At 52.2% G+C, this 26,622-nt stretch overlaps 1 protein-coding gene across 2 annotated transcripts in view; it reads right to left on the bottom strand.

The window, feature by feature from the left end:
- LOC119958705 (regulation of nuclear pre-mRNA domain-containing protein 2-like) overlaps positions 1–26,622 on the bottom strand; it is an 83,547-nt gene that overhangs the window by 3,266 nt on the left and 53,659 nt on the right. Inside the window, exons 3-10 of one of the 2 annotated variants that reach the window (XM_038787280.1) lie at positions 17,301–17,401; positions 15,734–15,772; positions 14,902–14,954; positions 14,118–14,244; positions 11,232–11,425; positions 8,004–8,292; positions 7,011–7,280; positions 2,718–2,933 (exon numbers count right to left, since the gene is read on the bottom strand). In XM_038787280.1, the coding sequence (XP_038643208.1) occupies positions 2,718–2,933; positions 7,011–7,280; positions 8,004–8,292; positions 11,232–11,425; positions 14,118–14,244; positions 14,902–14,954; positions 15,734–15,772; positions 17,301–17,401 (1,289 nt within the window). The remainder of the gene's footprint in view (positions 1–2,717; positions 2,934–7,010; positions 7,281–8,003; positions 8,293–11,231; positions 11,426–14,117; positions 14,245–14,901; positions 14,955–15,733; positions 15,773–17,300; positions 17,402–26,622) is intronic. The other variant, XM_038787281.1, reaches the window with a different exon arrangement.

The raw sequence follows: 26,622 nt of genomic DNA, 5'->3' as shown, positions 1-26,622 counted from the left end.
AACCATTCATTGTGCTCCAAAGCAAATGAGTACTCGGTTAACGTTCTGTTTACCGAGGCTTTGAAGGTGGAAAGAGACGTCAACAGAAGGCTTGAAAGGTCGTGGGGGTCAGAAGAGCGAGGGGTACATTTGCACAGCGTAAAATGTCCAGCGTGCTTAGCAGACGGAGCTAAAAACAAAGGAAGTAGGTCCTGGCGTGGTATTGTCGCAGGACCGATAATCGAGAGGCCCGGGGGGACTGCTCCAGGGACCCTGGTTCGATTCCCACCACGGCAGACGGGGAAATTGGCATCAAACCCCCACCTTGAGGAGGGAAACCCCTTTGGAGGAGGGAACCGGAGGCCCTTACCTGGTCCAGCCTGCAGCTAACTCCTCGGGGGGCTCTTCAATGCCCCTTGCCGAAACGGCCGAGCAAACCACTCAGTTCAGGGGCAATGAGGAACGGGCGACAAATGTTGTCCCCAGATTTTAGGGAGTTAAATTGGAAGAGGGAGGGCGAGGCAGAGGGGGTTTTTGGGTGGGGAAATCCCAGAGGCTCAGCGGCTGGACGAGGGGATCCAGGGAAGCAGAGTTTTCAAAGGGGGGGCTGTAGGGCGGGAACAGGTTTAAGATGGGGATTGGAGTGGTTCCAGTATAAGGGTAAGAATTGAAACGTTGGAGCCACTGGTGACCTGGGCAGCACAACTAATCAGCACTGTGGCTTCACAGCGCCAGGGTCCCAGGTTCGATTCCCCGCTGGGTCACTGTCTGTGCGGAGTCTGCACGTTCTCCCCCGTGTGGGCGTGGGTTTCCTCCGGGTGCTCCGGTTTCCTCCCACAGTCCAAAGACGTGCAGGTTAGGTGGATTGGCCGCGGTAAATTGCCCTTAGTGTCCAATAAGGTTAGATGGGGTTATTGGGTTACGGGGATAGGGTGTAAGTGAGAGCTTAAGTGGGTCGCTGCAGACTCGATGGGCCGAATGGCCTCCTTCTGCACTGTATGTTCTATGTTCTAATGATCAAGGGGGAGCAATCGACGAGAGAGCTTGGCGTGGGTCACGAGAGAGCTTGCGTTTCTGGAGGGTAGATCCGGAAGGGTGGGCCGGAGAGCATTGGAACAGTCAAAGCCTGGGGGGGGGGGTTTAAACAGAAACATGATGCAGGGGCATTTCAGGGATAAGGGGGCGCGCAGAGCTTTGGCGGGAATTGAAGGGAGGGTGCAGGCGAGCGGTACCATCTCGTGGACGTTGACAACAGACGCCCGAGGCTGGTCAGAAGAGCAGTCCCGAGCAGCCTGGGCCGATAGTCAAAATACGCCAATCTTGACCCATCAACAAGAGCCAAACTGAAATACAAAGATCAAAGAAAAGTACAGCACAGGAACAGGCCCTTCGGCCCTCCACGCCTGTACCGACCATGCTGCCCGTCTAAACTAAAATCCTCTACACGTCCGGGAGCACGGTAGCATTGTGGATAGCACAAATGATTCACAGCTCCAGGGTCCCAAGTTCGATTCCGGCTTGGGTCACTGTCTGTGCGGAGTCTGCACGTTCTCCCCGTGTGTGCGTGGGTTTCCTCCGGGTGCTCCGGTTTCCTCCCACAGTCCAAGGATGTGCAGGTGAGGTGGATTGGCCGTGATAAATTGCCCTTAGCTTCCAAAATTGCCCTTAGTGTTGGGTGGGGTTACTGGGTTATGGGGATAGGGTGGAGGTGTTGACCTTGGGTAGGATGCTCTTTCCAAGAGCCGGTGCAGACTCGATGGGCTGAATGGCCTCCTTCTGCACTGTAAATTCTATGATCATATCCCTCTATTCCCATCCTATTCATGTATTTGTCAAGATGCCCCTTAAACGTCACTATCGTCCCGGCTTCCAACACCTCCTCCGGCAGCGAGTTCCAGGCACCCACTACCCTCTGTGTAAAAGACACGTCCCTCGTACATCTCCTCTAAACCTTGCCCCTCGCACCTTAAACCTATGCCCCCTAGTAATTGACCCCTCTACCCTGGGAAAACATCACTGACAATCCACCCTGTCTATGCCCCTCGTAATTTTGTAGACCTCTATCAGGTCGCCCCTCAACCTCCGTCGTTCCAGTGAGAACAAACCTTTGAAGACAATTGAAGAGATTACTTCACAGGTTACAATTTAGGTCTGCAATTTCTTTCTATTGAACATACATAGAACATACAGTGCAGAAGGAGGCCATTCGGCCCATCGAGTCTGCACCGACCCACTTAAGCCCTCGTAGCCCAATAACCCCTCCTAACCTTTTTGGACACTAAGGGCAATTTATCATGGTTAATCCAGCTAACCTGCACACCTTTGGACTGTGGGAGGAAACCGGAGCAGCCGGAGGAAACCCACGCACACACGGGGAGGACGTGCAGACTCCGCACAGACAGTGACCCAAGCCGGGAATCGAACCCGGGTCCCTGGCGCTGTGAAGCCACACTTGTGCTACCGTGCCGCCCTGGCGCAAAGGAAGAAGGTGGGTCAACGTAAATCCAAAGTGGGTGACGATAAGCACGAGGGCAAAAGACAGCAGGAGCGAAGATCTGAGCCGAAGAATGAGTCTAAAGGGAGGAAGAGATGCACTGAGCCTCGGGATGGTATTTGAGGCCTTGGAAGAAATGAAGCCCGGGTTTGAAGCTGCACATCTCAGGGGTTGGGGCACCGAGCCGAGGGTGGTGGGGGGAGGGGGGAAGAGATTCAAGAGGGTGGTCCGATGGATTCCGTACCTTGCAGGGCTGGTGCGGAGGGCCCCTGCGTCTTGCTGAGCGCCGACAGGATGGTCTCCGGAGTTAGTTCAACTTTGGACAGGATGCCGGCCAGAGGATTGGGAGGAATTGGCGAAGGCTTCTGAGCGGGGGCCTTCAGGCCAGCGTTGAGCTGCCCCCCAGGAGGGGCCGCAGACGTCGCCGCAAGCACGGGTGCTTGTCCAAGCCCGGGGCTGACTGCAGGCAAGAGGGAGAGGAAGAAGAAGAAGAAAAAATAAAATTTGCAAAATCTGACACGTTTGGTAAAAAGACAAAGCCGAGAGACTTTTAAAACAGTTTTCAAACACGGATTCGGTGTTACTTTGCCTTGCGCGAGATCAGCGAGTCGATAAAATAACGTCCGATAACGTCTCCTGTAAAATTGTGTTCAGATGGCCGCGGAGGGAATTTGATGATTACTTGCAAACATACTGTCTCATTGTGCCATGTGAGAGAACCTTTACAAACTGCATGCTTATTAAATAGCTGCAGTGGGTGTACCTTTAAGAAATGGGTGTTTGTCAGATAGCTGCAGTGATGTCAGAGAGCGGGTGGAGCTGGGCTGTCAGTCTTTCACTTTTGTTTCTGAGCAGGCAGCTACAGGGTGTGTTTTAGTTTTGTTTTGAGAGCTGGGTCGCTGCAGGCAAAGCGAGGAGGCGTGCAAGGATCTTTCTCTGCAAACTAAAGACTGTCGCCAGATTATTTGGGTGATCTCAAAGTGATAACTGCTCTCAGTAGAGAATTTAAACCTGATCTCGGTGTTAAAAAGGGTCTTTTCTCTTATGGATGTTGCAAGGAAAGATTACGGGTTATTATAGAATATTGTATCTGTGGGGAGGATGGGTGTTGATAGTTGTTGAGATGTTTACTGTGGGAGAAGAACACAAGGGATCGATCACGGCCAGACCTCACCCTGTTCGTCCCCCCCCCCCCATCCTATTAAGAATCAAACCCGCAATTCCTGGATCCAAGTGCAGCAGCAGATTTGACATTTATCCGGCTTACCTACGTCGTCGCTAAGACAGGGAGCCGCCTTATCTACAGCCAGGGACGCCTTTAACAATCTAACAATGGATGGTCAGCTCCAATTTTACTCAGCGCACCCCACATCTGCACCCGACAAATTTAAGTTACTAAAAGAAAAGAAAAAAATCTCTTTTGCGTCCAGATCCACTTCCTTCCTGTCGGTGAATCTGAGGGATCCGGTTCCTGCAAAGAACACGTGGATAAAAACACGGCCAAGCAACTAACGGATAGAACCCTTAACCATAGGAGGGACTGGCACAGAGAGACTCCAAAGGCAGGGATGTCAAACTCCGCATTGCCCCTTTCCTGTGGCAGCCACAGCGGGAGGCGAGACCCGTTAACCCGGAGGTACGTCTGTACGCACCCGAGCCGAAGAGATGGAACTGACTCACAAAAGGAACTCCGCGCTCCGACAGAGCCCTCAATCCATTTGACACAGGATCGCGAAGGGTGGATACCTTGCCAATGGGAGTGAATGGCAAACCAAAACGCCCTTTGACGGGTGAACGAGTAGCCTCCCAGGCTTACTTCTCCCCTCCCCCAAAATAACGGGAGAGGGGAATTTTCACTTGGAATCCTCGGGCAGGTTTTTGCCACGAGAAAGCTCGACAAACAAGACGGGATGCACGTGGCTGACCTGCGACCCCTGTGTCTGGTCGCACGGGCTGCCAATTAAACCCTGCAGCAGCCAAGATTGTAAGATGGATGAAGCTGTGGCTGTTGCTTGGTGGCTCTGGTGCAAGGAAAAGCAAGGGATAACGTTTAATTTAAAACGGGCGCGATGCCTCACACACCTGTGAGCACCCTGTTATACAGTTCACTGTGCCCCCTACAGACGTAGGGACAATATCAAGTCCACGCTTGAAACCACGAGGAGGATAATATTGACTATTAGGTGGGACAGAACAGAATAAAAAATGGTTGCATTGCTCGGACGTAATATGCCTTTTGCTCTTCACACTTTTGGCCAACTAAACCCATTTGGTACTTCATTCCCAAAGTGGTGTGACACAGATAGACCGCCCCACCCCAGGGAATTCTCCGCGGGATCAGTTAACGGGATGGAGGAGCTCGGCGGTCTATAAGGCAGTGCGCACCCCCCCCCCAGATCATTAGCACATCTTTATTAGGGGTGGCGGATACTTGCTCGGGTGTCCATTGTTGAAGAGAATCTTGAAAGAGGGCTCTTCCAATCCAGGGTCCATCTTGGGATCTACCACCTTCTATTCATCTAGCTTCTTTATCCAGCAAGGACTTGGCCATCGGAACTCTGTCACCCACCATTCCATGTCTGCATAATTGAGACCGTGTTATCGAGCTGCTCCCATTTTGTGTTGGAGTGAAACGGGATTTTGTATTAAATTATAAACATTTCTCCGCTGCAGGAGGTGCATGTGGAGAAGTACAGGACGGTGGCTTTAGCCTACAGGCAGCTTGTTTCCCCATGCTTGCGGCGATGAAGCTCCATGCTGGTTTAGCACACTGGGCTAAATCGCTGGCTTTCGAAGCAGACCCAGGCAGGCCAGCAGCACGGTGCGATTCCCGTACCAGCCTCCCCGGACAGGCGCCGGAATGTGGCGACTAGGGGCTTTTCACGGTAACTTCATTTGAAGCCTACTCGTGACAATAAGCCATTTTCATTCTATTTCATTTCATGCTGCCAGAACTACCCACATCATCGCTAGCGAGCGATTGGCAGTGTCAGGGTCGGTTGTTGAACAAAGGTAGGCAACACACAGGTAGGCAACAACACACACACCCACCCTGCCCCCCACACCCACCCTGCCCCCCACACCCCAATCCTGCCCCCCCAACACACACACACACACACACACACACACACACACACACACACAGGCCCCCAACACACACACACACACACACACACACACACAACCCCTGCCCCACACACACACAGCCCCCCCCCCCCCCCCAACACACACACACAGGCCCCCAGCACACACACCCCCCTAACACACACCCACACACAGCACCCCCCAAAACATACACACACACAGCCCAACACACACCCCCCAACACACACAGCCCCCAATACAGAGCCCCCCAAAAACACACAGCCCCCCCCCCCCAAAACACACACACACACAGACCCCCCCAACACGCACAGACCCCCCCAACACGGGTAAATGGAGTTGAAATCAACCATGATTGAATGGTGGAGTGGACTCGATGGGCCGAATGGCCTTACTTCCACTCCTATGTCTTATGGTCTTATGGTCTTAACACACACACACACACACACACACACACACACAGGCCCCCAAAACACACACACAGGCCTCCAACACACACACACACACACACACAGGCCCCCAAAACACACACGCAGGCCCCCAACACACACACAACCCACCCCTCAGACACAAAACCCCCCCAACATACACACCCCCCCAGCCCAACAGGGAAAGGCAGCAAATTCAAAACAAAAACACGATTATGCCCAGTGTCATTAGTCCAGCAATCTCCGGAGTGGCACAAACCCGTTTTAAATATGGAATAAAGCCCCCCCCCCCCTCCCCTTTGCCTCAGCGATGGGGCCGGAGCTGCAGCCGGAGACGGCATCGAGACAACTGCCCACGTCGATCTTTCTGTCCCCTCTCTCGGAGCCTGACCATCTGACCGGCGCTAAATCCGGGGCCCCCCCCCCAAAATAATAATGAGAGGGGTAATCAGTTGGTCGCTTTTTGGGTGGCGCTGACCAAGGTTGGATTAACCGACAGGATCTCCGCTGGCCACCCAAAACACTGGAGACAGCAGAGGACGGCGCCAATGTGACGTCTCATCCCGAGACACATGTAACACTGTGCCAGGCCGGGGGTCACGCAGGGCAGGGGTCACGCAGGGCGGGGGTCACGCAGGGCGGGGGTCACGCAGGGCGGGGGTCACGCAGGGCGGGGGTCACGCAGGCCGGGGGTCACGCAGGCCGGGGGTCACGCAGGCCGGGGGTCACGCAGGGCGGGGGTCACGCAGGGCGGGGGTCACGCAGGCCGGGGGTCACGCAGGCCGGGGGTCACGCAGGCCGGGGGTCACGCAGGCCGGGGGTCACGCAGGCCGGGGGTCACGCAGGCCGGGGGTCACGCAGGCCGGGGGTCACGCAGGCCGGGGGGTCACGCAGGGCGGGGGGTCACGCAGGCCGGGGGTCACGCAGGGCGGGGGTCACGCAGGCCGGGGGACACGCAGGCCAGGGGGGTCACGCAGGCCGGGGGGTTCAAAGCTACAAACCCTCACCTGTGTTCTTCATCGCTGTGGTCAGGCTGCTGAGGATGGAGCTGATTTTGCCCAAGTCGATGTTCGCCAGGTTCGGCAGGGCCAGGGGGGGCGTCGCCGTGTTGCTCTTCGCCGGGGGAGCCTCGGCCGGGGCCGGCGGCTTCTCCGGCTGCGGGCTCGCGCTTGCCGGGGCCGCCGCCACCACCGGCGTTGTTGCTGCCGCCGCTGCCGTCGTCGTCGTCTCCGGAGGCTTTGGACTCGATTCCTCCTTTTTCTCTTCATTCTCTACTGCTGAAGGGTAATGATTAAGAGGGGGGGGGGGGGGGGGGGGGTCGGGCGGGAGGGAGGGGGGGGGGGGGGGGAAAAGAAAAAAAAAAGAGCGAATCAAATTGGAATCCCGCTTTAGCCGACGGTCCAGAGTTGATTTATCTGCCCGTTTTACTCCCGTTCCAGCGCCCGTCCAGGGTCGCCAGTTCTCCGTCAGGACCCTTGGTTACGGCTGCGCTCGGAGACCGTGCGCAGCTCCGGCCTCTCCGTGTGGGGAAGAAGGGACAGGGCAGCAGCGGTGGAATGTGCGGAGAGGGACGGATGTACGAGGACGGTACCCGAACCGGAGAGGGCACGGACGCTGGGAAAGATGCAGCAGGATGGGGATTTCCCTCCCCCCCCCCCGGCGGGAATAGGGAGGGTGCCTGGGCGTGGCCCTGGAGATGGGGCGGGGAGGGTAGACGACGAGACAACGTGTCCTCTTTCAGAGCCAGAATTGGGGACCACAAATAGCAGACGGTTACCGATAGATCCGAGAGCGAGATCGGGAGTAATCAAATGCGTCCCGGAGAGGGGTTAGAACGTGGCTAAGGCGAACGGTTTCAAAAGGAGAGAGGAGAGAGAATGGGGAGCTACGCTGGGCGGCTGTGGTGTGGGGGGGTCCAGGCCCAGCATAAAGACCAGCGCTGGGGTCTGGGTCGGTGCTGCGATTCCTCGCACGGAAGCGGCCGTGTGCGCGCCGGGTACCTATGATGCTAGCAGCTCCAGCCGCTTCGTCGTCCGACAGCTCCATGTCCTCCACGTCACAGTTATCGCCCGAGGCCTCCGGCGTGGGCGGCTCCGGGCTCTCCTCCGCCTTCCTGGGCTCCGCGGCCACCTCCACGGGGGGCCGCACGGGGGACTCCGAGCCCGTCGGCGACGGAGCGTCCATGTTGGGAGACGGAATGGGAGACTCATCAGGGTCCGGGAGGGTGGTTTTCAGTTGGTCCAGCTTCTTCTTCAGGTTGTTAACCCTGTTGGCGAACGTCTTGTAGGCCTGTAAGAAAATGGCTCAGTGGTAAAACCAGAAAGGGAACACGGACAGTTGCAGAGAATATACAGCACGGAGAGAGGCCATTCGGCCCAACCAACCCATGCTGGTGGGATGGAAGGTGCAGACCGGGGGAACTCTCCCATGGAGGGAAAGGTGACAGGAAATTAGGATGGATACAAGGGCAGGTCAGAGGCTGGGAATCCTGCGGAGAGTAACTCACCTCCTGACCCCCCAAAGCCTGTCCACAATCAGCCACAAGTCAGGAGGGCGATGGGAGACTCTCCACTTGCCTGGATGAGCGCGGCTCCCAACACTCGAGAAGCTCGACATCATCCAGGACAAAGCAGCCCCGCTCGATCGACACGCTACCCACCGACATTCACTCCCTCCACCTCCCCCCCCCATCCAGGACAAAGCAGCCCCGCTCGATCGACACGCTAACCACCGACATTCGCTCCCTCCACCCCCCCCCCATCCAGGACAAAGCAGCCCCGCTCGATCGACACGCCAACCACCGACATTCACCCCCTCCACTCCACCTCCACCCCCCCCCCCCCCCCCCCCCCCCCCCCCCCCCCATCCAGGACAAAGCAGCCCTGCTCGATCGACACGCTAACCACCGACATTCACTCCCCCCCCCCACCCCCCCCCATCCAGGACAAAGCAGCCCTGCTCGATCGACACGCTAACCACCGACATTCACTCCCCCCCCCCCCCCCCCCCCCCATCCAGGACAAAGCAGCCCCGCTCGATCGACACGCTACCCACCGACATTCACCCCCCCCCCCCCCCCCCCCCCCACCCCCCCATCCAGGACAAAGCAGCCCCGCTCGATCGACACGCTACCCACCGGCATTCACTCCCCCCGCCCCCCATCCAGGACAAAGCAGCCCCGCTCGATCGACACGCTACCCACCGACATTCACCCCCCCGCCCCCCCCCCCCCCCCCCCGACGCACAGCGGCAGCCGTGCGCACCGTCTACAAGACGCACCGCGGCCACTCGCCTTCGACAGCACCTTCCAAACCCGCCACCTCTCCCATCTAGAAGGACGAGGAAGGGGGGGGGGGGGCAGACACACGGGGAACACCCCCACCTGGAGGTTCCCCTCCGAGCCGCTCGCCATCCCGACTCGGGAATATATCGGCCGTTCCTTCACTGTCGGCGGGTCGGAATCCCGGAACTCCCTCCCTAACAGCACGGTGGGTGTACCTACGCCACACGGGACTGCGGCAGGTTCAAGATGGCGGCTCACCCCCCCCACCTTCTCGAGGGATGGCGCTAGCCAGCAAAGTCCACATCCCAGAAATTAATTTTAAAAAGGAAACTCCATCGGCTCCGGGGGGAGGGGTTTGTTCCACGTGACCCCAGTGCTCCCGGAATTTAAATTCTCTGCCCTGCCCTTTCTGTCCTTGGCGTCCGGCTGCGTTCCCAATGTAAGCTGGGGAACAGCGCGTCACCGTGGTGGGGGGGGGGGGGGGGGGGGGCACGGTAGCACAGTGGTTAGCACTGCCACCTCGCAGCGCCAGGGGACGCGGTTCGATACCCCGCTGTCTGTGCGGAGTCTGCATGTTCCCCCCCCGTGTGTGTGCGTGGGTTTCCTCCGGGCGCTCCGGTTTCCTCCCACATGTCCAAAGATGTGCAGGTTAGGGTGGATTGGCCGTGCTAAATGGTAACAGGTGATCAAAGCCAATTGCTGCGGATGCCGGGATGTGATCCAAGAATAGAAACTGGCGGACGATCTCAGCCGGTCTGACATGGGGGGGAGAGAGAGAGAGAGAAGGGGGCTGACGTTTCGAGTCTGGGCGACTCTTTGTCAAAGGTGGAGAGAACTGCCAAGGATCCGGGTTCGATCCCGGCCCCGGGTCCCTGTCCGTGTGGAGTTTGCACATTCTCCCCCGTGTCTGCGTGGGTCTCACCCCCACAACCCAAAGATGTGCAGGGTAGGTGGATTAGTCATTGCCCCTTAATTGGAAAGAAAAGAATTGGATACTCTAAATTCATACAAAATAATAGGTCCGCCTACCTTGACCGTAAAAGTATTCAATCACCCTGCCTCCGCCCCTCTCCGGGGAAGAGAGAGTTTCAAAGACTCAAGACCCTCAAAAAAATAGATTCTTTTCATCCCAATTTTAAACTGGAGATCCCTCATTTTCAAACGCTCTCACCCTCGTCCTTGTCTCTCCCTCAGGAGAAAACATCCCCTCTGGATCTGGAATTGAAAGCCCAACGATGACCGTGAAACCGTTGTTGATTGCCGTATAAACCCATCTGGTTCACTTAAGTCCTTTAGGGACGGAAATCTGCCGTCCTTACCCGGTCCTGGCCTACGTGTGACTCCGGACCCACAGCAAATGTGGACGACTCGCGGGCAGCGCGGTAGCACAGGTGGTGAGCACAGCTGCTTAAAAGCTCCAGGGTCCCAGGTTCGATTCCCGGCTTGGGTCACTGTCTGTGCGGAGTCTGCACATCCTCCCCGTGTGTGTGCGTGGGTTTCCTCCGGGTGCTCCGGTTTCCTCCCACAGTCCAAAGATGTGCAGGTTAGGGTGGATTGGCCGTGATAAATTGCCCCTTAGGTTAGGTGGGGTTACGGTGAAGATGTGAGCTTAAGCGGGGTGCGCTTTTCAAGGGCCGGTGCAGACTCGATGGGCCGAATGGCCACCTTCTGCAATGTACTGTCCATGGTTCTGTGATATGACTCATAAATGCCCTCGAGGACAAGCAATAAATGCTGGACCGGCCAGCCACGCCCGCATCCCATGAACGAATTAAAAAATAAAGCAATCCAGTTATGGAATAAGTTACCAAGGGAGCAGACAGGAAATGGCCTAGAGGGATAATTAATGGACAGGTTTCAGAGGCCGCAATCCCCTGGCAACGCGGATATGAACGAGGTCCGGGGGAGAGAAATCGAGAGTCAAAAAGAGAGACGGGCCGCTTACGTTTGCCACGATCTTCACCTCCTTGTACTGAGCCTCGTAAAATACCTCCGCGTTTTCCAGAGCTTCGATCAGCGGCGGCGTCTTCTTCACCTCCCTCTCCAGCTCACTGCAGAAGTCCTCCAGCTTGGAGCTGGACTCTTCGAAGTCTTTGGAGAACCGCTTCCCTCCGGCGCGATCTGCGAAAAGACAACGGGCTGTTTCTACGATTGAGCCGCCTGATCTGTTCAGAATCTTCCCGGCGGAATCGCGGGGCAGCGAAGTTTTAAAACAAAACAAAAAAAACAAACAGGACTGGATGGATTTGCAACGGCGATACAGGGCCATCAAGCTCGGAATTACTACTGTAAGGAAACCAACTAGAAGGAGCAGGGGGTGGCGGGTTTGGTGGCCATCACAATTAGGGAAATATGAATAGGATGGGAATAGAGAGATACGGACCCCGGAAGTGCAGACCATTTTAGTTTAGACAAGGCAGCATGGTCAGCACGGGCCTGGAGGGCCTGTTCCTGTGCTGAACTTTTCTTTGTTCTTTGAAAGTTCGGCCTGTGTCCGTTAAGTGACCTTATTGAAATGTGTACGAGATCGTGAGGGACTTAACAGGGTGGATGCTGAGAGGGAGTTTCCCCTGCGGGGAGGAGGGATAGATTATAACTAGTTCTGGGGGAGGGGGGGGGGGGGCAACATTTAAAAATCAGGGGGTCTCCCAGTTAAGACTGCGACGAGGAGACATTACTTTCTCTGAGGACCCTGGTTAGGGGCTGGTTTAGCTCACTCGGCTAAATCGCTGGCTTTTAGAGCAGACCAAGCAGGCCAGCAGCACGGTTCGATTCCCGTACCAGCCTCCCCGGACAGGCGCCGGAATGCGGCGACTAGGGGCTTTTCACAGTAACTTCATTGAAGCCTACTCGTGGCAATAAGCGATTTTCATTTTCATTCATTTTTCAGGACCCCGAGTCTTTGGAATTCGCTCTCCCTTAGAGAGCGCTGGAGCAAAGAACAAAGAAAAGTACAGAGCAGGAACAGGCCCTTCGGCCCTTCAAGCCTGTACTGACCACGCTGCCCGTCTGAACGAAAACCCCCTACCCTCCCGGGGACCCGCTATTGATACCAAAATAAAACAAGTGTCAATATTTTTTTTTAAAGTACAGAGATCCCAAATAAGTCCACACAAATATATAAACTACAGATTCACACGCCCACGTCTATTGTCCCTCTGAGTCTGCGCCGACCCTCACAAACAGCACCCTACCTCAGCCCGCACCCCCGCCCCATCCCTGGACTGACTGTCATGACTCCTGATCGCGTAGGGATCATTACCCATCTGCGTCTCCTGCCAATATACCAGCCACTTGGCTTCGCAAGTACTTTGGTAGCCGTGGGTCGCTTGAGGCGACCGTAAGTGGGGTCTATTGACTGCAAATTTTCTTTCTTCCTCTTCCGAGAGATCTCACTGTAATTGCAGGTTGTAGCCACTGGGCCGCACTACATCCCACTGTTTCCAGACAGAGAGCTTGAATGTCACGAGAGACTAACCTCCACACACTTTCTTTGTAAAGAAAAGGCACACGCTAGAAAAACAAGGTTGTTTCTCCCCCCCCCCCCCCAGAGAACAAATCTGTAAAACTGAGGGGAACGAATACTCTGAACAATAGTAACAATCTGTAAATACACACTTTAATTTGAACACAGAATCAACCACAAATAGCTTTGCAATTAACAATTCAATAGTTCTTAAATGAAGGGAAAAAACTCTACCTCACTATACACCTGCCTCTGTATGTATATTCCGATTAACCAACCCTATACAGTTCAAATGCCACTTATAAATAAAGTTGACAATCAGGGGTACTTGCTTATCCATGCAGGCCTAGGGAGACCCTTCCAGGGACAACTTGAAACTCCTACTGTCTTGTCGGTCTCAAATCCTGCTGTTCAGCTTAAACTCTGCTTGCAGAGAGACCAGATTCCTCCTATCAATTACATCCCATTAAGTTGTCCCATGCCCTGCTCAGCTAGGACTAAAACATCATCCCTCAAATTACCTGGGGCAGCACGGTAGCACAAGTGGTTAGCACTGCGGCTTCACAGCGCCAGGATCCCAGGTTCGATTCCCCGCTGGGTCACTGTCTGCGCGGAGTCTGCACGTTCTCCCCCCGTGTATGCGTGGGTTTCCTCCGGGTGCTCTGGTTTCCTCCCACAGTCCAAAGACGTGCGGGTTAGGGGGATTGGCCGTGATAAATTGCCCTTAGTGACCAAAAAGGTTAGGAGGGGTTATTGGGTTACGGGGATAGGGTGGAAGTGAGGGCTCAAGTGGGTTGGTGCAGGCTCAATGGGCCGAATGGCCTGCTTCTGCACTGTATGTTCTATGTCTATGTCTACCTACAGCTCCAAGGACCCAGGTTCGATTCCGGCCTCACATGACCGTCTGTGTGTGGAGTTTGCACTTTCTCCCCGTGCCTGCGTGGGTTTCTTCCGGGTGCTCCGGTTTCCTCCCACAGTCCAAAGATGTGCAGATTAGGTGGAATGGCCGTGCTGAATTGCCCCATAGTATCCAAAAGATGAGGTGGGGTTACTGGGTTAGGAGACGTGGGATTAAGTAGGGTGCTCTGGTGCAGACCCGATGGGCTGAATGGCCTCCATCTGCATTGCGAATTCTATTTCTATTAGGTGAAGAGGTAAATAAGTAGTCAGGAGCAATGATTACCTCACTTTTATGACTTCTTAATTACAGTTTTTGTAGGCACTCAGCCTGAATGTATTTTAAACCAGGGTTATTAAGAACAGTGCTATCACAAACATGAAATATGTGACAATTTCTAGATTCATCACGTACGTATTCGCCGGATTAATTAACAGCCGGCCTCACGGTCAGCCCCGCGTTCTTACCTTTCAATCGCTTCAACGTCTCTGTGCTGCAGACGTCCACGCGGAGGCTTCCAAGCTGCTTCTCTTTGAATTCCCGCTCGTCCTCGGCGTGCTTGTAAGACCCCAGCTGATCAATCAGTGCCTGCGGCTGAACGTGAAGAGGGCGCGGTCAGGATTGCGATTGTCCGCCCGCCGTCGCCCACCAACATTTGCCAAGAGGACTACAAGAGGGGCCGGTTTAGCACAGCGGGCTAAACAGCTGGCTTGCAATGCAGAACGAGGCCAGCAGCGCGGGTTCAATTCCCGTCTTGGGTGGGGTTATGGGGATAGGGTGGAGGTGTTGACCTTGGGTAGGGTGCTCTTTCCAGGAGCCGGTGCAGACTCGATGGGCGGAATGGCCTCCTTCTGCACTGTAAATTCTATGAAATTCTTGAGAGCGGAGCTAACGTTTCGAGTCTGGATGCTCTGGAGGGGGCACGCGTTAAAAACCCCACCGCGGTGAACTCAACCAATTAATCTGGAATCGAAATCTTGTCACGGTAATGGTAAAACCCATTGTTGCGGAAATCCATCTGGTTCACTGGCCGTCCCTTCAGGGAAGGGGGTCTGCCGTTCCTGCCTGGCCTGGGTTTCTGGAGAGGATGGGGGTTAGGTTCGGAGGTGATGCCCCTCACGGTCCACCTGGGTGTGTACATTTGGGAGCGGGCGCCGCCGCACTGTGGCATCGGAGGGCAGATATACCCGCGGAAACTGGAGCGACGAGATAGGGAGGGGGTGGGGGGGAACAGAACGCAAAAGCACTCACCCTGAATTCAGCCAGTATCTTGGATTTGACCACAATCCGTGCCTTGTTGCTCACTGCAAGGGAAGGGAAGACTCAATCAATAACGCGGACAGCGGACACACCGGCGCACAATCCACGTAGGGCAACTGTGCGCACCTTTACTGCAATTAGAAAATTATACGCTGCAGCATCGAAATGGCTTTGAAGCCACGATCACACCGCTGGTCTCGGTTACCAGGCTCCTGGGGAGCAGGTGCGCGTTTGAAGTGGCACCCCCCCGTTGGCTGGCGAGAGAGGAAGCAAGTTAACCCAGGTCGCCGCCGCTCCGGCGCCCAGCGTCTCCTGCCCGCCGAGTGCGCCCCACGCCGATGTGAGGGTGACCATAGCTGAAGGCGCCGAGTGTTGGCAGTTCCGTCAGATTTCCGCTGATCAGTCAAATAAAAAACCCGAGCGGCGAGGGCTTCCCTTGGCCATTCGGGACTGCTTTCGGATGGCAGGACAACGGAGCCCAGGAGCAGGACCATACCGTACATAATCCCCCCCCCCCCCCCCCCCCTCCCCCCGCCAAGCTTGAAAAGCCACCACCTTAGTCAGGCATGAGCGCCCCACAGCGGGACTCCACCAAGTGCCCACAAAGGTTTAGACAGGTGGAAACGGACTCTCGTGGCTGTTAAACCTGGCAAAGACACAATCCTCAGCGGCTGTGGGTCTAACTTCAGTCCGTCGGCACCGTTGGGTACACGAGGACGGTGCCAGCAGGCTACCGGTTTTGAAAGTCTCCGGGGGGTCAAGTGGCGTTTCATTAAACGGTCCCGTGAGGTTCTGAACGCGGCCCCGAGATTTTGTCCCATACCTGTCTTCACTTTAGTAAATTCTGCTGGCTTTCGTCCCACTAAAATGAATGGAAACAAGTGAAAAGAATTAGTGAATTTCCTGCTCGCGTTGTGCAACAATCGCCCCAGACTCCACTGGCAATCTGCGTGCATTTGCTGGCAGGGGAAGTTGCGAACTATTAAAAGCAGTTTGGGCAAAGTGTCCGGCCTCGGTTAACAGTTGGGAGGCTGGAAAAAAATAATAGGAACCCGGATAACCCCCATCTCCAATTCCCCGTTGATACACAAAAGGCGGCTCCAGGTGGTTTTCAATTGTTCCTCCCTGCGAGGGAAGTGTTTTATCTCCGCCTGGAGTTCTCCCCCCCCCCCCCCCCCCCCCCCCCCCCCCTCGAGTGAGTTTGACAAATTGTCACGGGGTTGGGGCGGGTTGGGAGGGGGGAGGGGGGGGGCTGCAGACAAGAACCCGGACTTTTCGCTCAGTCTATAGTCCAAGATGCCCACCTCTCGGCCGCGAATCGGTGACCACTCGAGGTAGGCAATTGATCCACAAGAATTCTGTGCACCCCCCCACTGAGAGCCCTGTGCAGGCAATAGTTCCATTTTCCCGCAGAATTTCAAAGCCGGAAATGGGAGGACGAGCGGAGAGGTGTGGGGGGGGGGGGGGGGGGGCCATTATGTCCCAAAGCCTCTGATCTGAGACTGAGACTGGGACTGTACTCGTTAGAATTTAGAAGGATGAGGGGGGGATCTTATAGAAACATTTAAAATTATGAAGGGAATAGATAGGATAGATGCGGGCAGGTTGTTTCCACTGGCGGGTGACAGCAGAACTAGGGGGCACAGCCTCGAGATAAGGGGAAGTAGATTTAGGACTGAGTTTAGGAGGAACTTCTTCACCCAAAGGGTTGTGAATCTATGGAATTCCTTGCCCAGCGAAGCAGTTGAGGCTCCTTCATTACATGTTTTTAAGGTAAAGATAGATAGTTTTTTGAAGAATAAAGGGATTAAGGGTTATGGTGTTTGGGCCGGAAAGTGGAGCTGAGTCCACAAAAGATCAGCCATGATCTAATTGAATGGCGGAGCAGGCTCGAGGGGCCAGATGGCCGACTCCTGCTCCTAGTTCTTATCTCCCCGATCTGGGTTGATTTTTGCCAACTTCAATCACAATTGCATAAAAAGTGGCCTCGAGGATGTGCGAGGGGGGGGGGGGGGAAACCTGCCTGCCCATTAGGGAAGCTGTGCGAGTGGGGACCAGTTAAAAGGTTCCCTGTGTAAAAACGTCCCCTGTAATTGGGCTGTGAAGGACCCCACAGTCCCTCTCCCCGTGTCTACGCGGGTCTGACCCCCCCCCCCTCCCCTCCCCACACAGGCTGACTGGCCAGGCTAAATTGCCCCTTCATTGCACTTTCCATTGTCACCTACACCTTTTGGCTCCCTCGACTGGGGAATGGGAGGGGGAGGGAGACGGAACAGCACGAAGGGAGTGCACGCTTAATTAGTGATGCCCGCCAGCTTGAATTGGCCGCTTGTAAAAAAAAAACACACAGCAAATCTTCACGTTCCTGAATCAAGACAAGTGACCCTCACCAAGAGCAGCTCGCAGGTCCACGATCAGCTCCTCTGGGTAGACGCTCCTCTGCTCCCATATCGTGAATATCCGCTCCACTGATTTGCGAATGGAAGGATCCCTAAAGAAAGCCAAAGGGGGGAGAGGTTATTTGTGAATTGGTGCTAGCGTGGGTCCACAATGACCTTTATTCAGCCTTTTTTTTTCACACAGGGAAGCTTGCGAGGAGCAAAGCTTTTGCAATCTGGAGTTTCCGCCGTCCACTCACGAGTGAACAAAGAACAAAGAAAATTACAGCACAGGAACAGGCCCTTCGGCCCTCCCAGCCTGCGCCGATCCAGATCCTTTATCTAAACCTGTCCCCTATTTCCCAAGGATCTACTTCCCTCTGTTCCCCGCCCGTCCATATATCTGTCTAGATACATTTTAAATGATGCTATCGTGCCCGCCTCTACCACCTCCGCTGGCAAAGCGTTCCAGGCACCCACCACCCTCTGCGTAAAAAACGTCCCCCGCACATCTCCCTTAAACTTTCCCCCTCTCACCTTGAAATCGTGACCCCTTGTAATTAACACCCCCACGCTTGGGAAAAGCTTGTTGCTATCCACCCTGTCCATACCTCTCAATTTTGTAGACCTCAATCAGGTCTCCCCTCAACCTCCGTCTTTCCAACGAAAACAATCCTAATCTACTCAACCTTTCTTCATAGCTAGCACCCTCCATACCAGGCAACATCCTGGTGAACCTCCTCTGCACCCTCTCCAAAGCATCCACATCCTTCTGGTAATGTGGCGACCAGAACTGCACGCAGTATTCCAAATGTGGCCTCACCAAAGTCCGATACAACTGTAACATGACCTGCCGACTCTTGTACTCAACACCCCGTCCGATGAAGGCAAGCATGCTGTATGCCTTCTTGACCACTCTATCAACCTGCGTTGCCACCTTCAGGGTACAATGGACCTGAACTCCCAGATCTCTCTGCACATCAATTTTCCCCAGGACTCTTCCATTGACCATATAGTCTGCTCTTGAGTTAGATCTTCCAAAATGCATCACCTCGCATTTGCCTGGATTGAACTCCATCTGCCATTTCTCTGTCCAACTCTCCAATCTATCTATATTTTGCTGTATTCTCTGACAGTCCTCCTCGCTCTCTGCAACTCCACCAATCTTAGTATCATCTGCAAACTTGCTAATCAGACCACCTATACCTTCCTCCAGATCATTTATGTATGTCACAAACAACAGTGGTCCGAGCACGGATCCCTGTGGATCACCACTAGTCACCCGTCTCCATTTTGAGACACTCCCTTCAACCACTACTCTCTGTCTCCTGTTGCCCAGCCAGTTTTTGATCCATCTAGCTAGTACACTATGAACCCCATACGACTTCACTTTTTCCATCAACCTGCCATGGGAAACTTTATCAAATGCTTTACTGAAGTCCATGACATCTACAGCCCTTCCCTCATCAATTAACTTTGTCACTTCCTCAAAGAATTCTATTAGGTTTGTAATACATGACCTTCCCTGCACAAATCCATGCTGCCTATCACTGATAAGTCTATTTTCTCCCAGATGTGAATAGATCCTATCCCTCAGTATCTTCTCCAACAGTTTGCCTACCACTGACGTCAAGCTTACAGGTCTATAATTCCCTGGATTATCCCTGCTACCCTTCTTAAACAAAGGGACAACATTAGCAATTCTCCAGTCCTCCAGGACCTCACCCGTGCTCAAGGATGCTGCAAAGATATCTGTTAAAGCCCCAGCTATTTCGTCCCTCGCTTCCCTCAGGAACCTGGAATAGATCCCATCCAGTCCTGGGGACTTGTCCACCTTAATGCCTTTTAGAATACCCAAAACCTCCCCCTTCCTTATGCCGACATGACCTAGAGTATTTAAACATCCATCCCTAGCCTCAACATCCGTCATGTCCCTCTCCTTGGTGAATACCGATGCAAAGTACTCATTAAGAATCTCACTCATTTCCTCTGACTCCACGCATAAATTCCCTCTTTTGTCTTTGAGTGGGCCAATCCTTTCTCTAGTTACCCTCTTGCTCCTTATATACGAATAAAAGGCTTTGGGATTTTCCTTAACCCTGTTAGCCAAAGATATTTCATGACCCTTTTAGCCCTCTTTATTGTGCGTGTGAGATTTGTTCTACTTTCCCGATATTCCTCCAAAGCTTCATCAGTTTTGAGTTGCCTCGATCTTATGTATGCTTCCTTTTTCATTTTAGCTAGTCTCACAATTCCACCCGTCATCCATGGTTCCCTAATCTTGCCATTTCTATCACTCATTTTCACAGGAACATGTCTGTCCTGCACTCTAATCAACCTTTCCTTAAAAGACTCCCACATTAGAATAACAGAAATGCGGAATATTTGTCTAATGGTAAAATTCTTGGTAGTGTGGATGAGCAGAGGGATCTCGGTGTCCATGTACATAGATCCCTGAAAGTTGCCACCCAGGTTGATAGGGTTGTGAAGAAGGCCTATGGTGTGTTGGCCTTTATTGGTAGAGGGATTGAGTTCCGGAGCCATGAGGTCATGTTGCAGTTGTACAAAACTCTAGTACGGCCGCATTTGGAGTATTGCGTACAGTTCTGGTCGCCTCATTATAGGAAGGACGTGGAAGCTTTGGAACGGGTGCAGAGGAGATTTACCAGGATGTTGCCTGGTATGGAGGGAAAATCTTATGAGGAAAGGCTGATGGACTTGAGGTTGTTTTCGTTAGAGAGAAGAAGGTTAAGAGGTGACTTAATAGAGGCATACAAAATGATCAGAGGGTTAGATAGGGTGGACAGCGAGAGCCTTCTCCCGCGGATGGAGGTGGCTAGCACGAGGGGACATAGCCTTAAATTGAGGGGTAAGAGATATAGGACAGAGGTCAGAGGTGGGTTTTTTACGCAAAGAGTGGTGAGGCCGTGGAATGCCCTACCTGCAACAGTAGTGAACTCGCCAACATTGAGGGCATTTAAAAATTTATTGGATAAGCATATGGATGATAAGGGCATAGTGTAGGTTAGATGGCCTTTAGATTTTTCCATGTCGGTGCAACATCGAGGGCCGAAGGGCCTGTACTGCGCTGTATCGTTCTATGTTCTATGTTCTATTTCAAATGTGGATTTACCCTTAAACAGCTGCTCCCAATCTACATTCCCTAGCTCCTGCCGAATTTTGTTAGTTGGCCTTTCCCCAATTTAGCACTCTTCCTTTGGGACCACCCTTGTCTTTGTCCATGAGTATTCTAAAACGTACGGAATTGTGATCGCTATTCCCAAAGTAATCGCCGACTGAAACATCAACCACCTGGCCGGGATCATTCCCCAATACCAGGTCCAGTATGGCCCTTTCCCGAGTTGGACTATTTACATACTGCTCTAAAAAACTCTCCTGGATGCTCCTTACAAATTCTGCTCCATCGACGCCTCCAACACTACATGAGTCCCATTCAATATTGGGGAAGTTAAAATCTCCCATCACAACCACCCTATTGCTCCTACATTGTTCTATAATCTGTCTACATATTTGTACCTCTACTTCACGCTCCCTGACGGTGTTTCCTATCCGTCTGGGGCAGAGGGATGGACACACTGTGCTCGTCTGGATCCCTCCATCCCTTCCCCTAGCGATCTTGCACATCAAACTACTTTCTATCACACATTTTACAGACCAATTAATCCCTCTTGGAGAGTGAAGGTCCTGATCCGCTCCAAACATAAGAACTGGGAGCAGGAGTCTGCATCCTCGTGGCTTCGATTCACTATCCGGCCCCTTCTCCATAACCTTTCAACCCGTTACGGATTTTAAATCTGTCCATCTCCTCCACAAATTTACTCAATCTCCCGGCATCCACCGCACTCTGGGGTAGCGAATTCCACAGATTCACAACCCTCTGAGAGAAGAGTTGCTCCTCATCGCTGTCTTAAAGCAACTACCCCTTATCCTAAGAGATGTCATCTCAACAACCGGTTGGATACGGGACGGAGGATTGCCGCAGCTTCTGGCTACGGGCTCCAGGCCGTTCCTCCCCCTCTCCAATCACCTAAATCGTAACGCACGGTGGGGCAATTCGGCTTGTGGGGCACCGTCTGTCCTGTCGCTATGCAGGTGCAATCCACTTGCACAGGGGGATAGCGCCGTTACCAAGCCGAGGGTGTACGTCTATGCAAAAGCAGATTTCTCAAGCGGAATTTAACTGTAGATAGCTCCTTGAGACAACATTTAATGTTGCGAGCCCCGTCATGCAACATTATTACGTAAATCAGTTGTTCCCCGGGTATGTTAAATCACTAATCGCCCTCGTTTGCAGCTTATAATGCAAATGCTTTGCAACTTAAGCGAACGGGTAATGCAACACTTTCGGTCTCTGAACTGTCCCCAGAACTTCACATCCCTTCATCACAGAACTGTGCTTCCGATTCGAAAATGAGCTGGAGGACAGCGAAAGGTGCTGCCTCGCTTCCAGGCTACTCATCGTGTCAACTGATGCTGAAACCTAACGTGTTGGGGGGGGGGCACATGCGGATCAGCTGGGTTACGAATGTGGACGACGAGACAATTTTGTTGGCCGTTACCCATATGCCGGGCTGCCACATTCCGCTGATTTCCATCCACCTCGTGTTTTTTTTTTTCCTGCCGGTATGGCTGAATTGATAACGCACCGTCACGACACCACTGAGCTGGGGTCCAGTCAATTCCGGCCCCACCTGACCCGGAGCCACACGCAAGTGATTTAACCAATAATTCTTGGAAAAATACCGTAAGTCTTTGGGTCCTCGGCTGTCCGTTAATCACAGTCACTAGGTTTGTAAATTTAATCACAATGTCTTCTTATTCACAAGAGCTATAATGAAATATGCCGCAACAACTGGTTAACTATTATCTAATTTCCTGCTCTAACTTGCGCCCCAGCCCTCTATACACACATGCGCACACACACATGCGCACACAGACACACTAACACACACGGGATGAAAGGGGTAAAAAGAATCGTAGTTCGCACATTACTCCTGTAGACGCCAGGTATTTTAAATACACTTAATATAGGTAAAAAGCTGCTTAAAGCATAAATATTAATTCCCAGATTTAAAATGAAAGAAACATATAATTTCCAAACTCAGTCATGAGTTTGCAAAACACAGAAGTCTGATAAGAACATTACATTTTTCCAAGGACAAGGGTTGAATCCATAGCAACGAGGAATAGGAATGAACGATTGCACGATTCTCACGCCTTTTGAGATTAGGGTGAATTACATTCCATGATTATGCGAGCTGAAACATTTTAGACTGTGTTGCCTTGTTTTTAATAAATGGACAGTTAAAACATCGAATCAAATATAATATATATATATATTTGATTCCAACATTCTCATTGAAACAATCTTATAAAAAACAGTTTGAATTATATTGTCGGAATTATGCCTAGTATGGCATGACGAGATAACATAAGTTCTCCATTGTTGCAGCAGTGAGGTCAGCATGATGTCTCCATTGTGGCAATAGGTAGGTCAGCATTAGGCCAGTTTTTGCTGGTTTTGATAAAGCACAATACCACATTCTTTACATAGTGAAGATGGACAGCTTGCTGTCAAATCAAATGTGTTTGAGTCTAACCCAAACCAATTAGGATTATATTGGGGTGTGATCGGACCCCTTAAGACAGATATGAAATAGTATATCCATGGACGATTTGGCCACCATTTTGGGAAGAAAGAAGAAGAGGAGAAGAAAGAAAAAGAGCCGGAGAGAAAGGAAAAGGGAGAGACAGAGAGAGAAAGAAACAGAGAGAGAGAGAGACAGAAAGGAGAGGACAGGAAATTAGAAAAGAGTTCTGTATTCATATTTCATTTTCAGACTTTGACTTTTAAAGTTGTGTTCGGGCTATTGTCTCAGAAGATAATTCCTGTGATTCTTTGAAGAAAATCAAATTGTCTACAAACTACCTTTTAAATGATTTTCAAGTTGTAACCAATGAACTCCAAATAAAACAATTCTTATTTGCACCTGACAAGTTTTTAACTTGAATTTCTACTGAGTTTCAGCAATGTACTCAGAACAACCGGTAACCATGAATTGAATAAACTTCGCAATCCTAAGATCCTTCAACTCCTCTCTTGCTTTGCAGTTCAAAGTTTGACCGTAGATTCATTCACGTATCGGCAGTTTCAGAAATACACCACTCTCTGGTTTCCCTCTGGGTTCTCTGCTGTTTCAGGAATGCAGCACTCAATCTTTCAGGAGAGGGAGAGAAAGCTGGTCCTTGTCTTTCTGTGTCCAAGACTCAACTGCTCCCTGTTCGCCGAGAACGGCCCCACTGGGATAGGATCCAATCGCCACCTGTTACCGGGCAGAGTCCGGCTTTTGGCCAATTCATTCAATCAATCAAACAGAGTCCCATCTCTCCCCTCTGGTGCCGAGAAGTCTGAAGCGCCTGTTCAAGCCAGCAGAGCGTTCTCTCCTGTAACGTCTGAACTCCTCATTCTCCATGCTGCTTTACTTAAAGATGCACAGGTTTAAGATGCGAGGGGCAAGGTTTAGAGGAGATGTGCGAGTTTTTTTTACACAGAGGGTAGTGGGTGCCTGGAACTCGCTGCCGGAGGAGGTGGTGGAAGCAGGGACGATAGTGACGTTTAAGGGGCATCTTGACAAATACATGAATAGGATGGGAATAGAGGGATACGGTCCCCGATAGTGTAGAAAATGTTAGTTTAGGCGGGCAGCATGGTCGGCACAGGCTTGGAGGGCCGAACGTCCTGTTCCTGTGCTGTATTTTTCTTTGTTCTTTGTAATCGTCCATGGATCAATAATGATAACGGCAAAATAAAGGAAAGGGGAATAAGGGCCCCTCCAGCACATACGGCACGGGGAAGTGATGTGTGTGCTGATTGTTCACAACGTTGTCTGCGAGAGCAATGCGCTCCCTCAGCGTCCAAAGTGTAAATATTTCATTTGTTTTTACCATTTGAAGTTGACGGTTCTATTCATGTATAAATGATTGGGCGTTTTCGGTAACTCGTTATAAAATATTTACCGTTGTCTTAAATGTATTTAAATCTTATTCCATAAGACCGGAAGACATAGAAACAGAATTAGGCCACTCGGCCCATCGCGTCTGCTCCGCCATTCAATCATGGCTGATATTTTTCTCACCCCCAGTCTCCTGCCTTGTCCCATAACCCTTGATCCCCTTATTAATAAACATATTGAGGTAGTTTTTGGCTTTATAAACAGTTACAGACATCATCAGAAAGCCCTGATTCCCTTATTGATCAAGAACCTATCTTTCTCTGTCTTAAAGACACTCAGTGATTTGGCCTCCACAGCCTTCTGCGGCAAAGAGTTCCACAGATTCCCCAGCCTCTGGCTGAAGAAATTCCTCCTCATCTCTGTTTTAAAGGACCGTCCCTTCAGACTGAGATGGAGCCCTCTGCTTCTAGTCTCTCCGACAAGTGGAAACATCCTCTTCACGACCACTCTATCCAGGCCTCGCAGTATCCTGTAAGTTTCAATAAGATCCCCCCTCATCCTTCTAAACTCCAACGAGTACAGACCCAGAGTCCTCAACCGTTTCTTGTGTGAGCAAGCTCTTCATTCCAGGGATCGTTCTTGCGAACCTCCTCTGGACCCTTTCCAAGGCCCCAGCACATCCTTCCTTAGATACAGGGCCCAAAACTGCTCACAATACAGGGGGTGGTTTAGCTCACTGGGCTAAATTGCTGGCTTTTAAAGCAGACCAGCAGCACGGTTCGATTCCCGTACCAGCCTCCCCGAACAGGTGCCGGAATGTGGCGACTAGGGGCTTTTCACATTAACTTAATTGAAGCCTACTCGTGACAATAAGCGATTTTCATTTCATTTCATTTTCATACTCCAAATGGGGTCTGACCAGAGCCTTATGCAGCCTCAGAAGTACATCCCTGCTCTTGTATTCTAGCCCTCTCGACAGGAATGCTAACATTGCATTTGCCTTCCTAACTGCCGACCGAACCTGCACGTTAACCTTGAGCGAATCGTGAACAAGGACTCCCAAGTCCCTTTGTGCTTCTGATTTCCTAAGCATTTCCCCATTTAGTAAATAGTCCATGCCTCCATTCCTCCTTCCAAAGTGCACAACCCCACACTTTCCCACATTGTATTCCATCTGCCACTTCTTCGCCCACTCTCCGAGCCTGGGAAAGTCCTTCTGCAGCCCCCCTGCTTCCTCCATCATGGTTAGTAAGGCAAAATGTCAAGTCGCCACAGTCCCAGGTGACCATTGGCGGCTTTCCCCTTTGGTAGCAGGGCAGGAGAGTCGACTGGTGATGGTTTAACCTGGGGATCAACACACATTCCCAAGACACTTGACCTGCCAAACACCTGAGATTCTAACTTCAAATTAAGTTGTGATGACTGTATGTAGGGATTTCAGATGTTTTGTATCATAGGTGGTTGGTGCAGTCAGCGTTAAAAGCCTGGGGTTAGCGTGTGCTTGACCGCTGCGGACACGGGTTAAAAAAAATCCTGGTTTGAAAGACAACCGGGTTTTGGAGCCAGAGGTGCAATTAAAGTATCGTAAAAGCTTGGCACATGGAATGCTGTTTGGATTGGTGTGTGTGTGGGGGGGGGGGGGGTGTTCCTTGTGGAGTTAACTAGCTTTTAGCTTGATAAGACAACGCAATTATTGGAAGGTGCCATGGTATCAGGAATTTTTCAGAAAAGCAGTGTTAGTTCGAGACCTGAGCAGAGGTCAAGCTTCTCAGTTTAGTTAAAAGAAACGCCTGGAGCAGTTTCTTTCCAAGCAGCTCAGAAGGGTGCGGTTGGAAGGAGGAGCTGAAACAAGGTGAAGCAACTTGGGAAGGAATACCGCCAGAGTTTCTGCATGGTTCTCACAGGATTCAGGTCTGGGCAGCATGGTCGCACAGTGGTTAGCACAGTTCCTTCAGAGCTCCAGGGTCCCAGATTCGATTCCCGGCTTGGGTCACTGTCTGTGCGGAGTCTGCACGTTCTCCCCGTGTCTGCGTGGGTTTCCTCCGGGTGCTCCAGTTTCCTCCCACATTACAAAGATGTGCAGGTTAGGTGGATTGGCCGCGCTAAATTGCCCTTAGTGTCTATAAAGGTTAGGTGGGGTTATTGGGTTGCGGGAATAGGGTGGAAGCGTGGGCTTAAATGGGGTGCTCTTTCCAAGGGCCGGTGCAGACTCAATGGGCTGATTGGCCTCCTTCTGCACTGTAAATTCTATGATCACCTTTCTTTAAAGCAGTGTCGAAGGATCTCGGTCACAAAGTAGAATATCAATAACACAGGTATTCCTGAATGCTCAATGTATTTAACAGTGGATTGAGAGCAGA

This window comes from Scyliorhinus canicula, chromosome 30 (assembly GCF_902713615.1).
Source record: "Scyliorhinus canicula chromosome 30, sScyCan1.1, whole genome shotgun sequence".
NCBI lineage: Eukaryota > Metazoa > Chordata > Chondrichthyes > Carcharhiniformes > Scyliorhinidae > Scyliorhinus > Scyliorhinus canicula.
Note: the sequence above shows the minus strand (reverse complement) of the source record. Positions and strands in the feature narration are given on the sequence as shown.